The 13,882-nt window shown below is 38.7% G+C and overlaps 1 protein-coding gene across 1 annotated transcript in view; it reads left to right on the top strand.

Annotated features, from left to right (window-relative positions):
* Positions 1-13,882, top strand: part of unc5b (unc-5 netrin receptor B) — a gene marked incomplete at its 5' end in the record, with an annotated part of 99,333 nt that overhangs the window by 84,655 nt on the left and 796 nt on the right. Inside the window, 15 exons of the mRNA XM_079842260.1 lie at positions 180-323; positions 573-676; positions 1,014-1,194; positions 2,308-2,475; positions 2,584-2,820; positions 3,866-3,898; positions 6,124-6,318; positions 6,622-6,984; positions 7,432-7,519; positions 8,244-8,412; positions 8,791-9,030; positions 9,123-9,272; positions 11,626-11,790; positions 11,909-12,087; positions 12,189-13,882. The exon at positions 12,189-13,882 is cut by the window's right edge and continues 796 nt beyond it. Of these exons, the coding sequence (XP_079698386.1) occupies positions 180-323; positions 573-676; positions 1,014-1,194; positions 2,308-2,475; positions 2,584-2,820; positions 3,866-3,898; positions 6,124-6,318; positions 6,622-6,984; positions 7,432-7,519; positions 8,244-8,412; positions 8,791-9,030; positions 9,123-9,272; positions 11,626-11,790; positions 11,909-12,087; positions 12,189-12,354 (2,582 nt within the window). The 3' untranslated portion in view covers positions 12,355-13,882. The remainder of the gene's footprint in view (positions 1-179; positions 324-572; positions 677-1,013; positions 1,195-2,307; positions 2,476-2,583; positions 2,821-3,865; positions 3,899-6,123; positions 6,319-6,621; positions 6,985-7,431; positions 7,520-8,243; positions 8,413-8,790; positions 9,031-9,122; positions 9,273-11,625; positions 11,791-11,908; positions 12,088-12,188) is intronic.

The raw sequence follows: 13,882 nt of genomic DNA, 5'->3' as shown, positions 1-13,882 counted from the left end.
TGTATTAATTGTTATAATTATATACCTTTTATTGTATATGCCAAATGTGTCAATGTAAATGCAAATGTATTATTTTTTCAATAAAAAGCTCGGTCTGGGAGCTTGCAATTTCACTCCACTCAGTGACACGTATGTTTGAAACTTGATTGACATATTCTTTTCCTTTTTTCCTGTCTTAGGTCTGGTAGTGAGAGAAGTAGATATCTCGGTCTCCCGGACGCAGGTGGAGGAGTTGTTTGGGCTGGAGGATTATTGGTGCCAGTGTGTTGCCTGGAGCTCGGCAGGCACCACAAAGAGCCGGCGGGCTTACGTCCGCATCGCCTGTGAGTTTGTGTTCTGCAGCTTATGTGATCTGTCGGTGTGACATGCCTTTTTAGGCAGGCCCTCTGCCTTTAGAAGACAGCACCTGAGGAGAAATCAAGTATTTTGACTATAAAACACTCACTATTTTTGCTTGTGCTACTTTAATCCATAACACATATGAATAATTGTGTGCTTATAATTTAAACAAATGCAAACACTTTTTTCTTGTTTTGTTTTGGTTTTAAAAAAAAAAATTCTGTGTTTATCAGACCTAAGGAAGAACTTTGAGCAGGAGCCACTTGGCAGGGAGGTGCGTCTGGAGCAGGAAGTCTTGTTGCAGTGTCGGCCACCAGAGGGCATCCCGCCTGCTGAGGTGCCATCTCGCCTTCCTATCCTTTCTTTTATTGTCTCAACCTCCATCTAGGAGTTTCTTCAGTTTGTTTAATGCATAATAGCAAACAATGTTTAGTTGCTTGATGTTTACAGTGAAACCTGTGGGCAGGGGTTGCTTTAATATTGGAGGCTTTGATAAAACTTTCAACCACACAGGATATTTTACACTGTTCAGTTTCATTAAATTACACCTCTTTTGTGTTTAGAGCATGGTGCTTTTTATTTTTCTATTCAAATTATTTTAGGTGCAGTATTTGGATACTCATCATTCTTCTACAAACTGAATGGATTGATTTGTTTTTTTTATAATGCCACAGGTGGACTGGCTGAAGAACGAAGAGCTCATTGACCCTGCGCTGGATTCTAACTTTCTAATTACCATTGACCATGACCTAATCATCAAGCAGGCTCGACTCTCTGACACCGCTAACTACACCTGCGTGGCTCGCAATGTGGTCGCTAAGCGACGCAGCAGCACTGCCACACTCATCGTCTACGGTAACCACTTGACCAATCAAAATCCCTGCAGCGATCTGAGTCACTGAAAGAATCTGTCAAGTTGAAGTTCACAACACAAACGAGAACTAGAATGTTTATGAATATTACACGGCTCTCTGAAACACTTGATCCTTATTGGTCAGTTCCAGCGTTCTACAGTCTATAATGATCGTTAACTGTATATTTGACCTGTGGCCTACACTGTGCAGATCTTTCGTATTACTCTCTATTGTGTTATTTTTCTTCTCACATAATCTAATAGTTCAAATATATACACTACCATTCAAAGGTTTGGGATCTGTAAGATTAAAGAAATTAATGTTTGTATTCAGCAAGGATGCATTAAATTGATCAAAACAAAGTAAAGACATACAGTAAAGGCACAAAATATTTCTATTTTAAATAAATGCTGTTCTTGTGAACTTTCTATTTATCAAAGAATCCTGAAAAAATGTTTCACGCTTTCCTCAAAAATATTAAAAAGCGCAACTGTTTTCAACATTGATAATAATCAGCATATTAGAATGATTTCTGAAGGATCTTGTGACACTGAAGACTGGAGTAATGGCTGCTGAAACATTTTTTTTAAATTATATTCAGAAAACATAAATTCAGTTGTGATAATATTTCACAATATTACTGTTTTTACTGTATTTTTGATCAAATAAATGCATCCTTGGTGAGCGTAAGAGACTCCTTTTCAAAAACATATAAAAGATCTTGCCAACCTCAAGCTTTTGAACGAGTGTACATAACAATATTTCAGTACAAAATCAATATTTTTCATGTTCATTTATTCATTTATTTGGTAAGCATGTGTAATACATGGGATAAAATACATTCATCTGGTCATTATTGCAAAAAACTGATGTCCTGATTGGGGTCCTGATCGCCCCTGTCAGGGTTTAAGTAATGATAATGTCTGGCTGACTGTAATATGCAACTCCTATTGTACATCGTATCCTGCTGTATGGCTTAAAGTGGTTCATTTTGCATTGCTGCTTGTTTTTGTTTTTTTCTTTTATAGTTACTGTAGCTAAAAGGCTCAATTCTCCTCAGATCAAACTGCATGTCTCATTATATGTGTATGTGTACCTGGTTTTCCTTCCGTAGTGAGTGGGGGCTGGTCATCCTGGACAGAGTGGTCAGAGTGCAATGCTCAATGTGGGCGGGGTTGGCAGCGACGGACACGCAGTTGCACCAATCCAGCACCTCTCAATGGAGGAGCCTTCTGTGATGGCCCACCATTCCAAAGAGTCACCTGCACCACCCTCTGTCCAGGTGAAGACTGACATCTGTCACAACTTCACATGACACACTTGTATAACCCCCCACTAACAGATTAACACATGATCCACTGCTTAACCGTTTTTGTTTTTTTTCTCCTAGTGGATGGAGGCTGGACGGAGTGGGCCAAGTGGTCCGCTTGTGGGACAGAGTGCACACACTGGCGCAGCCGTGAATGTCAAGCACCCCCACCGCGTAATGGAGGACGTCACTGCAGCGGCAGCATGATGGAGAGCAAGAACTGCACAGAGGGACTGTGTGCCCGCAGTAAGTCACATGACCGAGCATCATCAGTTACAAAATGTCAATGTTTTTGGAACGTGACTGCTAATCTAATGAGTATATAACAGGTATGAACCTGGTCCTCACCTGGTTTGTTATAGCTAACTAAAATTAAAACCATAAAAAAAACATTTGTTTAAAAAAATGTAAGATTATTTTATTTCAGCTAGTTGCTAAGGCAACATTTTGATGTACTAAAATAACTACAACTAAAACTGCAAAATATATGTATATATTAAAAAAACTATATTAAGAAGCTATATTATATTAAAAATAAAAAAAACTAATAAAAATGACTAACACTACAAAATTACTAAAACTAACTCAAATTAAAATGAACATTCACATTTAAAAAAAAGAAAAAAGCATATAATGATATTTAAATGGTACTAAAATAATGCTGGTCCTCACACCCTCTGAAATGAGTGAGCACCGGGTTCTAAGCACAGATAGACAGGAGGGTAAATGCTGAGGTTTGAGCAGTCCGACAAAATGTACTTTAATACTAGCAAGTGAAGAAACACATCAGCCATGTGATGGTGAGCCAGATTCATTTTGACACTGGGTGCTCATCCCAGGGCTGGTTTTGGAAGAGCACAGTTGACAGCATTGAATACTCCCAGGAGAACATCAATAGCTTGCTCACACACTCACATATGCACACACTGTTCAGCCAGAACCCAGTGCAGACTGGAAGTTTTAGTGCGGCCTGTCTGGGCTTAAAGTTGGAGCACAACCCAGATTCCAGCATTAATAATGCAGCATAGACACAAACACATGCGCACACGCACACACACACACATATTCATATATATATATATATATATATATATATATATATATCCTCACAAATGATTTCTCTAGTGCCTACCATGCCTTGAGAGCTGTAAGATATTTACTTTTGCTCTGGCCGCCATAAACCTATGATTTCAGTGTTTATGCTTTGATGTTTCATTTGCTTGTATTTGCATATTTTGATTATTTGTTCCACTTTCAATTGCAGTCATCTCTGATCTATGCTCATAACTTTGCTCATCCATCCTTGTATTCATTTTTTCTTGTTTTTTTTTTCTTTTCTTTGTTTTTGCCTTTTTTCTAACAGATAAAAAGGTTTCTATTGAACATTCAAGCCATCGTAAGTTTTCCTTTTAATAGTGTTTTTTTGTTTGACATTTCGTTGCATACACTTTTCACCCTCTCCCTCTGTGTGCCTGGCTACTTATGTGATTGTGTCTGGGAAAGCCATGAAAAAGTGACTGGAAATATTAATTTAAAATATGCAATATAGTGTGTGTGTTTGTGTGTGTACTGTTTCACTCTGTCATTTCTGTCCTGTTCATACGCAGCACACTTGACTTGTCTTGCATGATAAAACAGAGCCATGTGAAATGAAGTGAAAATGTGAAGTGAGTTTATGAAATAGTGGACAGCATCTCACAGTCTGTTTTAATTATCTACATACACTTTTTTTATGGGTGATTAATTGATTGATTGAATAAACAGTCCATTTTTAAATTATATACAATTATGAGACATTTTGTACAGCTTTGGGGGTTGTTTTTTATGATTTTTTAAATTTTCTTACATTACATTACTCATTTTTAATTTATCAATTGAATTGATTGTCAATTTAAATATAACAAATTAAGCATTTATTTTACTCAAAATTCACTAAAATTGTACATTGTTTAGGCTGTCACAATATTTTGGAACTGTCATGGAGCAACTACTTCTGTTAACTGGCCAAGTGAACATAGTAATAGCCTGAGAGTCTCAAAATGACAAAATATTGTTGGATTTAATTGGCTTGGCTTCTATATAAGTTTATACATTTTCATTGATTACCAATGTATACCAAAATATAATTTTCAGGTGGAAGAGATTGTTGTCCTGTTCAGTATAGTATGCAGATTTATGCAATTTATAACACACACACACACACACACACACACACACACACACACACACACACACACACACACACACACACACACACACACACACACACACACACACACACACACACACACAGGAAAATGTGCATATGCTTTCCTGGAAGATGATGTATAATACATATGCAGCCTTGGTTCTGAAATAGAGTGCTTTTTGAAGACATTGAAGTTAATGACTGTGCATCTTACTGGCCCAAAGCGATCAATAGTGTAGCTTACAGTTCAAGTGATGCTAATATTCTGAGATCAATGTGACATTCAGCACTTGAGAGACCAAAAAATAACGCAGCTAATTCAGCTTGGTTCCATTTGCTATAATAAGTTAAGATGGCTGTCAGATTCACTTCCATCCCGCCTTTTGCCCACTCTCACTCTTCACACACATCTGTTCTCTTCCTCATTTTTTCTCCTCTGTCTCTTGAGAGCAATACCTTTGTGATCACCTCTATCTCTCCTATCCTCCTAAACATTTGAATAGTATACTAAGGTATGTAAATGTAGTACTTAATTCAGCGATGACTGAATAAAAAAAGAGACAGGGATCAGGAGTCCCACAAATGACTGTTAGATCTACAGCACCCCCAACTGTTCATACAGGTTCAAACTTTTCAACCCTTATTATTATCCTCAGACCACCCACAATCTGTTTACTGACCACAAAAATAGCAGCACCCGTTTACAATCTGGTTAGACGCCATTTTGAACCTAACACAGACGAAAATTAGGCTGTGAGGGATAGACTTACAGTCTTTACAATGGCAAGCACTGTATAAAGGTCCTAGATCACATCATTTGCCCATCTCTCAACTTTCAAAAGTATTTAATGGAGTTTTTTTCTACTGAGCTTTTTTTTCTTTTTTTTTGGAAAGATGTTTCATCAGCTGGATAATCAGTATGTTGTTAAACAACAGTACAATCAATTGTACACACTGTCTTTCTATCTCTCACAGCCTCATTTTCATTCCTGTAAAAAATGTAATTAAATATGGCACTGCTCTGATTAAGCTCTTATAGGTAAATAACTAGAACAATAACAAAGTGCAGTAAACTATCTATTTGCGCCACACACCAGTGTTTATAATTACGACTATAGCTGCATAATGAGCTGTTTTGTACTGCTAAAAATAACATGAACACACTGGAAGCCTCGCACATTCAATTCACAAATAGTCACACATCCATTTATGTTAAAAATAAGGTGAATAAACCTCTTTGCTGTTGAGATGTGCCTAAGTGGGCAGCTCTTGAACAGAACAAGCTCCAAGACATTATGCTGATAGTTTAAAGTCTGGGTGCTAAGCTCTTCTCCTTTTTCCAACCTATTTATTTTCCTTTGATCACATTTCTGTGTTGCATAATGTATTTATTTCCATCAGTGACAGTAAATCTGTACCTATATGTGTCTCAGCTCTTGGCTCCGGTGCTGGTGTAGTGGTGTACGCAGGGCTGGTGGGGGCTCTGCTGCTGTGCGTGATCCTCGTGCTGTGTGTGGGCATCCTGGTCTATCGCCGGAGCTGCCGCCATTTCCACGGTGAAATCACAGATTCGTCATCAGCCCTTACTGCTGCCTTCCACCCCGGCAACTACAAACCGCCACGACAGGGTGAGACATCCGTGTTTTCTCACTTTCTGTTTCTCACTTTTAAAAAAATTTCATTCTCAGTCCTCTCACCTCTTCAAACCTATTATAAACTCTTTTTTTCCGATATATGTTAAGTTTTAATCCTTTCTCCAGCTGTCACCTGCTCTCTCAAAAGTATTTAATCTGCTATAACTTGTTTATACGGCTCCTCTTTTAAATCCTCTACCCTTTAATACCCTCATTTCTTAGGCAAATCCTCTCTTGTAACTTTTGCAGCTAGCCAGAAACATTTCCTTCTCTCTTTTCGCTTCTCTACTTTGTTAGATAATCCACACCTACTGCATCCGACAGCCCCTCCTGACCTCACAGCCAGTGCCGGAACCTTCCGCGGGCCGCTTTTCGCACTGCAGCAGGCCAGTCTGGACTCTCAGCATAAGATCCCCATGACCACGTCTCCCCTGCTGGACCCACTTCCTAGCCTGAAGATAAAGGTGTACAACTCCTCTACCATGTCCTCCCTTGAGCTGCCGACAGGCCCGGGCTCTACTGACGGGGAGATCATGAGCCTGAAGACTGTGGGCTCTGGACCTAAAGACTACCATGGGCATACACTCCCCAGGGAGCCCAGTCACAGTGCAAGCGCCACACTGGGCTCCCTGGGTGGCCGTCTCACCATCCCTAATACAGGTAATAGGCTTTAAAGGAGCCGTATTTGACACTTTTGTAGCGTTTTTTTCAATAATGTCCACTTCTGTTAGTCATGTCCACTTTGGTGTATTAGTCTACACCTGATCCAAGTAAAACTTCTTTAGCATGATTAAATTATATTATATAGACACACACATTGTATGTGTATATATATATAGATATAAAAGAAAAAAGAAAAAGAAAATATACTGGTAATTTTCTGCCAGGACATTATCCAGTAATTTTACGGACATTTTTGCTAACCCTTAAAACACAACCTAATGCAATGCTTAATTCAAAACAGGTTTTTAGTATAAATTAATTTATACTAATTAAGTATTCAAATATTTAAGAATGATTATAGCTAAAAATACTGCAATTATAAACTGAAAGTATTTAATTAAACATTTTATTTTTTTAACCTCTGTTCCCCCTTCTCCCTGCCAGGGGTAAGCCTGTTGGTTCCACCTGGGACGATTCCTCAGGGCAAGTTCTACGAGATGTATCTCATTATAAACAAATGGGAGAAAACAACGTAAGTCAGCCACTTAAAATAGTTTCCATTGCCCTGCCCACATCTTACTGTAATTTCCTGACCTATAACACTTGCATTTATCTGTCACTTTGTGCAGTTGCAAACAGTTCAAAACATCTTGACAGTCCTTGCAAAGCAATATTGACTGCAGAAACATTTGACCCCAGTGGCAGCGCTAGGGGAAAAAAAAAACATTTCAAAACTATGACACAGCAGAAAAATACAAACAAACTAATATGTCTTGAAAACATTGAATGGTTGTCTGAGCACTGACGTTTTTGCTGAGGCTCTCTCTTTTTTTCATTCTTTATTTTACTGTTTTTGTTTTATTGTCAAATATGAAATATATCATATGTGCCTTCAGAGCTTTCAGACTACAAGCTTTGTCTTTCTCTCACAATTTATATGTGCCATACATTTTCTCAAAACCTAAAAAAATCATTGTTAGAGCCATGGCTCTGGCTTAGGATGTCTTTTTTGGCACTAGAGCATTTCTGTATCCCACTTCCCCATCTTTCCTTTCCACTATCATTATAAGTACAAGTGGCAAAAGGACAAAAATAAATGAAAAACAAACAATTTCTTCAATCTCATATAACTCCAAATATAAGTACATCATTTGGGATGGTCTGTTTTTGATGTTGTGCATTTTTATTTGTACTAAATTTGGCAAGTGGCATGAATGTCAGGCTGCTCACCTCTGTTGCTCTGTGTTTTGTGTCAGGTTGCCATCAGATGGTAGTCAGACGGTATTAAGTCCAGTGGTGAGCTGTGGACCCTCCGGCATGCTCCTGAGCAGACCTGTGGTCCTCAGTCTGCCTCACTGCGCCCAGCTAGAGCCCCCAGACTGGACCCTCACCCTTAAAATGCAAAACCATCAAGGCGCTTGGGAGGTGAGCATGATGTCTGAAAGATGAGAGCGGCTAGATCGGATTGAAAGGAATATTGAAAGGAATAATAAGTGTTAACGGATGACAAGTTAAATCAGGATAGTATATACTCTTGTCAGACATCACATCATTAGACATAGCCCCAGTTTCACAAAGAAGGCTTAAGCCTACTCCCAGACTAAAATGCATGTTTGAGCTGTTTTAACTGAAAGAAACTTGTTTTGACTCAAGATGCACAGCAGTAATGTTTTTTTATAAGGCATGTTTATAAAAGCTACTTAAATATCTTAATTGAACTAAGGCCTACTCCTGGCTTAATCTAAGCCCTGTCTGTGAAACCAGGCCATAGTGTAACAACTTTATTTTCCTCCTGTCCACTAGGAGGTGCTAACTGTGGGAGAGGAGAGTCTGTCGTCTCCCTGCTACCTACAGGTGGAGGAGCAAAGCTGTCATATTCTGATGGAGCAGCTGGGGACATATGGTCTGGTGGGACAGTCGGCTCCCCCTCGGCCAGCCTGTAAGAGACTGCAGTTGGCCCTCTTTGCTCCTCGGGCCCCGTGTCTCTCCTTAGACTACAGCCTGAGGGTCTACTGTATACAGGACACCCCACATGCCCTTAAGGTCAGTCTGTCTGCCTCATTTAATGGGCCTTCCCAAGTTTACTTTGCCAATAAAATGTTGAAAATAAGTTAAATCGTGTCTTTATCTTGCAGGAAGTATTAGAGGTTGAGCGAAGTCTGGGAGGGGTTTTACTAGAGGATCCCAAGGCCCTCCTCTTTAAGGACAGTTACCACAACCTACGGCTATCAATCCATGACATTCCTCATTCGCATTGGAGGAGTAAACTCCTAGCTAAGTATCAGGTGAGAAATTTTGTATTGTTATTGGTTATATGGTTAGAATTTATCATTTCTTCTTGTTTTGTTTAAATAAATGTTTTAGATAAATACACGTATTAACTTCAATACACGTATTAACTACATGCCAAGTTTATTCAACTGGCCCCTTGTTCCTGTCTGACCACTTTTCCCAATAGATAAAATAAAGTCCCATGCAACCATTTTTCTTGTTAAAAATCCTATTTTACTCTGGTTGCAGGTGGCATTTCACTTTAACATACAAACATGCACTCTGTTTCCTAAATTTTCATACACATTTTTTTATGAATGTACTGGAATGGTTAAGCATTATTTATTGTAGTAGTAGTATTGTAGTAGTGGCAGTAATATTATTATTATTATTATTAATAATAGATTTTAAAATATATACTTTTTATACAGACATGTGTATATTATAATATTGTTTTTAAAATATAAATCATAAAACTATTAAAAATCGAAATACATTTTTATTATTAAAATGTTACCCATTTAAGCATCAGGATGACATCAGATTACAGAACTTAAATGAGTTGCAAATTAATTAAATTAATACTTTTATTCAGCAAGGATGCATTAAATTGACCAAAAGTGAAAGTAAATAAATGTATAATGTTCCAAATATATCTATTTTAAATAAATGATGTTCTTTTAAACTTTCTATTCATCTAAGAATCCTTTAAAAAACTTCATTGATACTAATAAAAAAAATTCTGGAGCAGCAAATAAGCTCATTAAAATGATTTCTGAAGGATCATGTGACACTGAAGACTGGAGTAATGATGCTGAAAATTCAGCTTTGCCCAGGGGCGTAAATGGCGGAGGAGTTGGGGCCGGGAGGGTTGGGGGGGGGGGGGGGGGGGGGGTTGTCGGGGGGTCGGGGGGGGGCAGCTTTATACTTTAAATAAATGTGTAAGTAGTAAAACAATACAAACGCAAATGGGACAAAAAGTGAATTTTTTAAGTTTAGAAACATTTTGAGTACCCCCCTTCCTTGCCTCACAGTGGTTTGATCCACCGCGCACCTCAACTACCCATAGACCGTAAAAAACTACTAAAACAAAGCTCTTCAGACAGCAGTATTGAAACACCAGTGAGTATCTGTCAAGGCTATTTTATTCACTTTTAAACATCAGATGATGTGATTCTTTTCTCTTTAATACAGATTAGGCTTGCTGCGTTAGTCGGTGTTACCGGTGTTCAGGCAAACCACCGCGGCACCGCCCCGGGCCACCGTCGTTTTCATTTTTATAGTAATAAAATAATTTAGTTCAGTTAGAACAGACACAACAATTAAAAACAGAACGTGTCTGCTCGATACAGCACGAGCTCGAACGAGAGTCTCAGCACAAACGCAGCAGGAGTCAGATCTCATTCAAAACGAGAGCAAACAGCTGACAGACAAGATGATTTGGTTTCAAAGCTAAATGTAAAAGCGCCTATTTAAGGGAGTGTGTCATTGTGCTGTTTTCTGTGTTTTTAATTAAGAATAATAGGCTAATGAACCCATAATTCAAGCAACCCACCCTGAATTGACGCTAATTCTAAACCGAAATATGCACACGGCCGCTCTGTCAGATCTGTGTTGGGGTTTGCTCAATATGATAAGTGGCAGATCAGAGGGCTTGCTGCAGTTGAATATCTAAATATCTGAATATCATAATACTATGTTGAGGACGCAAGATAATATAATAATCATAAAATGACTGCGTGGTGAACCTTATTTTATTTAAACAACTATCGCTTTGTGTTGTTGGTCAGATAAAATGACAGAGAAAAGAAAAACGGACATTAGATAATTTTTCAGTGCACTAAAACGTTTATTTTTTTAATTGTATTTTTTTATGGTACACATATCCTTACAAGTACGATTTTGGCTGTATTATTTGTGTCCCCTTCAAAAATTGTTCTTGAGAAAAATGTTTATTGCCCCCCCAACTGTTAGATGAAATTTTCGCCCCTGGCTACTACAGGAATAAATTGCATATATATATATTGCATATATATATATATTGCATATATATATATATTGCATATATATATATTGCATATATATATATTGCATATATATATATATATATAAATATATATATATATATATATATATTTTTTTTTTTTTTTTTCAAATAGAAAACAGTTATTTTAAATTGTTTCACAACATAAAATTTTGCTATTACTATTCAATATTACTGTTATTGCTGTATTTTGTACTTTCCAAATAAATGCAGCCTTGGTACAAAATTGTATACGAGTATTATTAAAATGCTACCCATTTTGAGCATCCTCAGATGTAATTCAGGATGTTCCATTTTTTAATTATGTGCATGGTGTGTCCCAGGAAATCCCGTTCTATCACATTTGGAGTGGGAGTCAGCGGCCGTTGCATTGCACCTTCAGTCTGGAGAGAGGAAGTCTGGTGGTTTCCCAGCTCACCTGCAAGATCTGTGTCAGACAGGTGGAGGGCGAGGGACAGATATTCCAGCTTAACACTGATATCCAAGAGGTACAGAAAACAGCAGGATGTAGATATAATATTTATTCTGTGAAGTCACTAGTGAAATAAATAATATATAATAACTGGCACTGACTACTTTACCTGTGTTTGTGCATTTGCCCTTCAGACCTTGCCCCCCCACTCGCCATTGCCAGCAGGCGGTTCGTGTCTGCCTTCGTCTCAAGTGGGCCCATATGCTTTCCGACTGCCCGTATCCATACGCCAGAAAATTTGTGCCAGTCTGGATGCCCCCAGCGCACGTGGCTGTGACTGGAGAATGCTGGCTCGCAGCCTGGGCTTTGACAGGTATTTTTGCGTGCATTTTTCACGGCACCAAAAAAAATCTGCATATTCATTTATACACGACAACGAGAAAGGTTTCATTTCTTTCCACTTTTTTCCCTCAGGTATCTGAACTACTTTGCGACCAAACCCAGCCCCACAGGTGTGCTGCTAGACCTTTGGGAAGCTTGTCACCAGGGTGACGCAGACCTGGTCTCCTTGGCTACAGCTCTTGAAGAGATGGGCAAGAGTGAGGTCTTGGTTGTCATGACGACGGACGGAGATTGCTGATCGGCAAATCAAAAAGTGTGAAAAGGGACATATTTGCCATTAAAAACCTAGAATTAATGCAAGCAAGCAGATGGAAACTGCACTCCAGTACATCGTTACAACTTGCCTTTTACCTCAGTTCCTTTGTGCTCATGCAGAATATCCCAAGGATTGCAATGCGTATGAGCTGTGGTCAGGCACTCTGGATGATCTTCGAATAAAACATATCTACATGTAGCAAATGTGATGATGCTGCAATCACAAAACAGAGATGTTGTTTGAAAAGGAAGTCAGTTCTTTTGGTGCATTTGCTGGTGCGGTTCCGATCAGCTCATGATTAAATGATAGATGCATCATACTGATACACACTGATCCCATGCTACACATAGCAAGTGTGAAAATACACTATCAAACGCCATTGCACATTGAGCAGCTGGCTTTGTTTCCTAGCGACCTAGATGCTTAAAGACACAGAGATTCTGTGTCCGGTAAAACAGCAGCGCGCCAAGCTCCTCAGGAAACATGCTCGCACACAAATAAACAAGAGTAAAGGTGGAAAAAAGGCCAACCAACAAGGAGCTAAAATCAGCTTTCAGAACGATTTCACTTGAAACAAAACCACATGCTTCTATTTTACTTTAGTCTGAAGCATCATTTTCTGTGTGTGTCTTTTGAAACAGCATACAGGAATGGATTTGTGCGTTCTCGTTAGCAGAGGACCAATCTTTTTGCGCTTTCTTCTTTCTCTGATCATACGTCCATTAGCCTCCGTTATCGCTCTTTTTTATATTCAGTCGATCATTTGTAATGCAGGAGAGCTTTCTGGTAAACTCGTATTAGTTTCCTATAGGGAACGGACTTTTTTTAAGTTATTATCCCTATTTGAGGATCATTGTTTTTCACTCTTCTGTTCGTAACTGCCGTTATGCATTATGTTCTTTTTTTAAGCTGCTGCGATGATTCGTCTCTGACTGAAAATGGGCAGGGCGGCAGTTAAAACGGCTTTTAAAGGTTTTTGTGAGGTACTTCACAAGTAAGAGCTGACTTTTTTTTGGTCATTGAAACTGATATGGGATGAAATTGAAATGTTACGCTGGGGTTAAATATGCTTTGATCCTTCTTGGGAAAGCGCACTGCAAATATCTGCACTGGTTAAAGAGTACGAAATTGTGCGGCTGGCAGAAAGCCCTTTTCAGGGTTTGATGCCAGTCAGTCGCGCTGTTTAAATTATAAATAGTAGCCTTGAAAGGTGGCGTAAGTGCTCTGTTGATTGCAGTATGACCCACTTGCTCTTTATTGTCTGTTTTGACTTTCAGGTTTTAATGGGTTTCCCTTGAGTACGCCTGAAAGCCATGTACTACTTATTATCAGAAGTCATATAATCATTTGAAGTGGATGATGGTCCATTTCTTTTCTTTTTCTTGACCTTTTCTTCACAAGTGTTCAAATGTCTGGCAACAAACAACAAGAAAATGTGCAGTATCTGTCCATGCCTGTAAAGGTGTGAATTAAATAACCAAGGCGTGTGTGTGTATGTGTGTGTGTAAGC

This window comes from Gobio gobio (genome assembly GCF_949357685.1).
Source record: "Gobio gobio genome assembly, chromosome: 18".
Classification (NCBI taxonomy): Eukaryota; Metazoa; Chordata; class Actinopteri; order Cypriniformes; family Gobionidae; genus Gobio; species Gobio gobio.
This window is presented reverse-complemented; position numbering and strand designations above follow the sequence as displayed.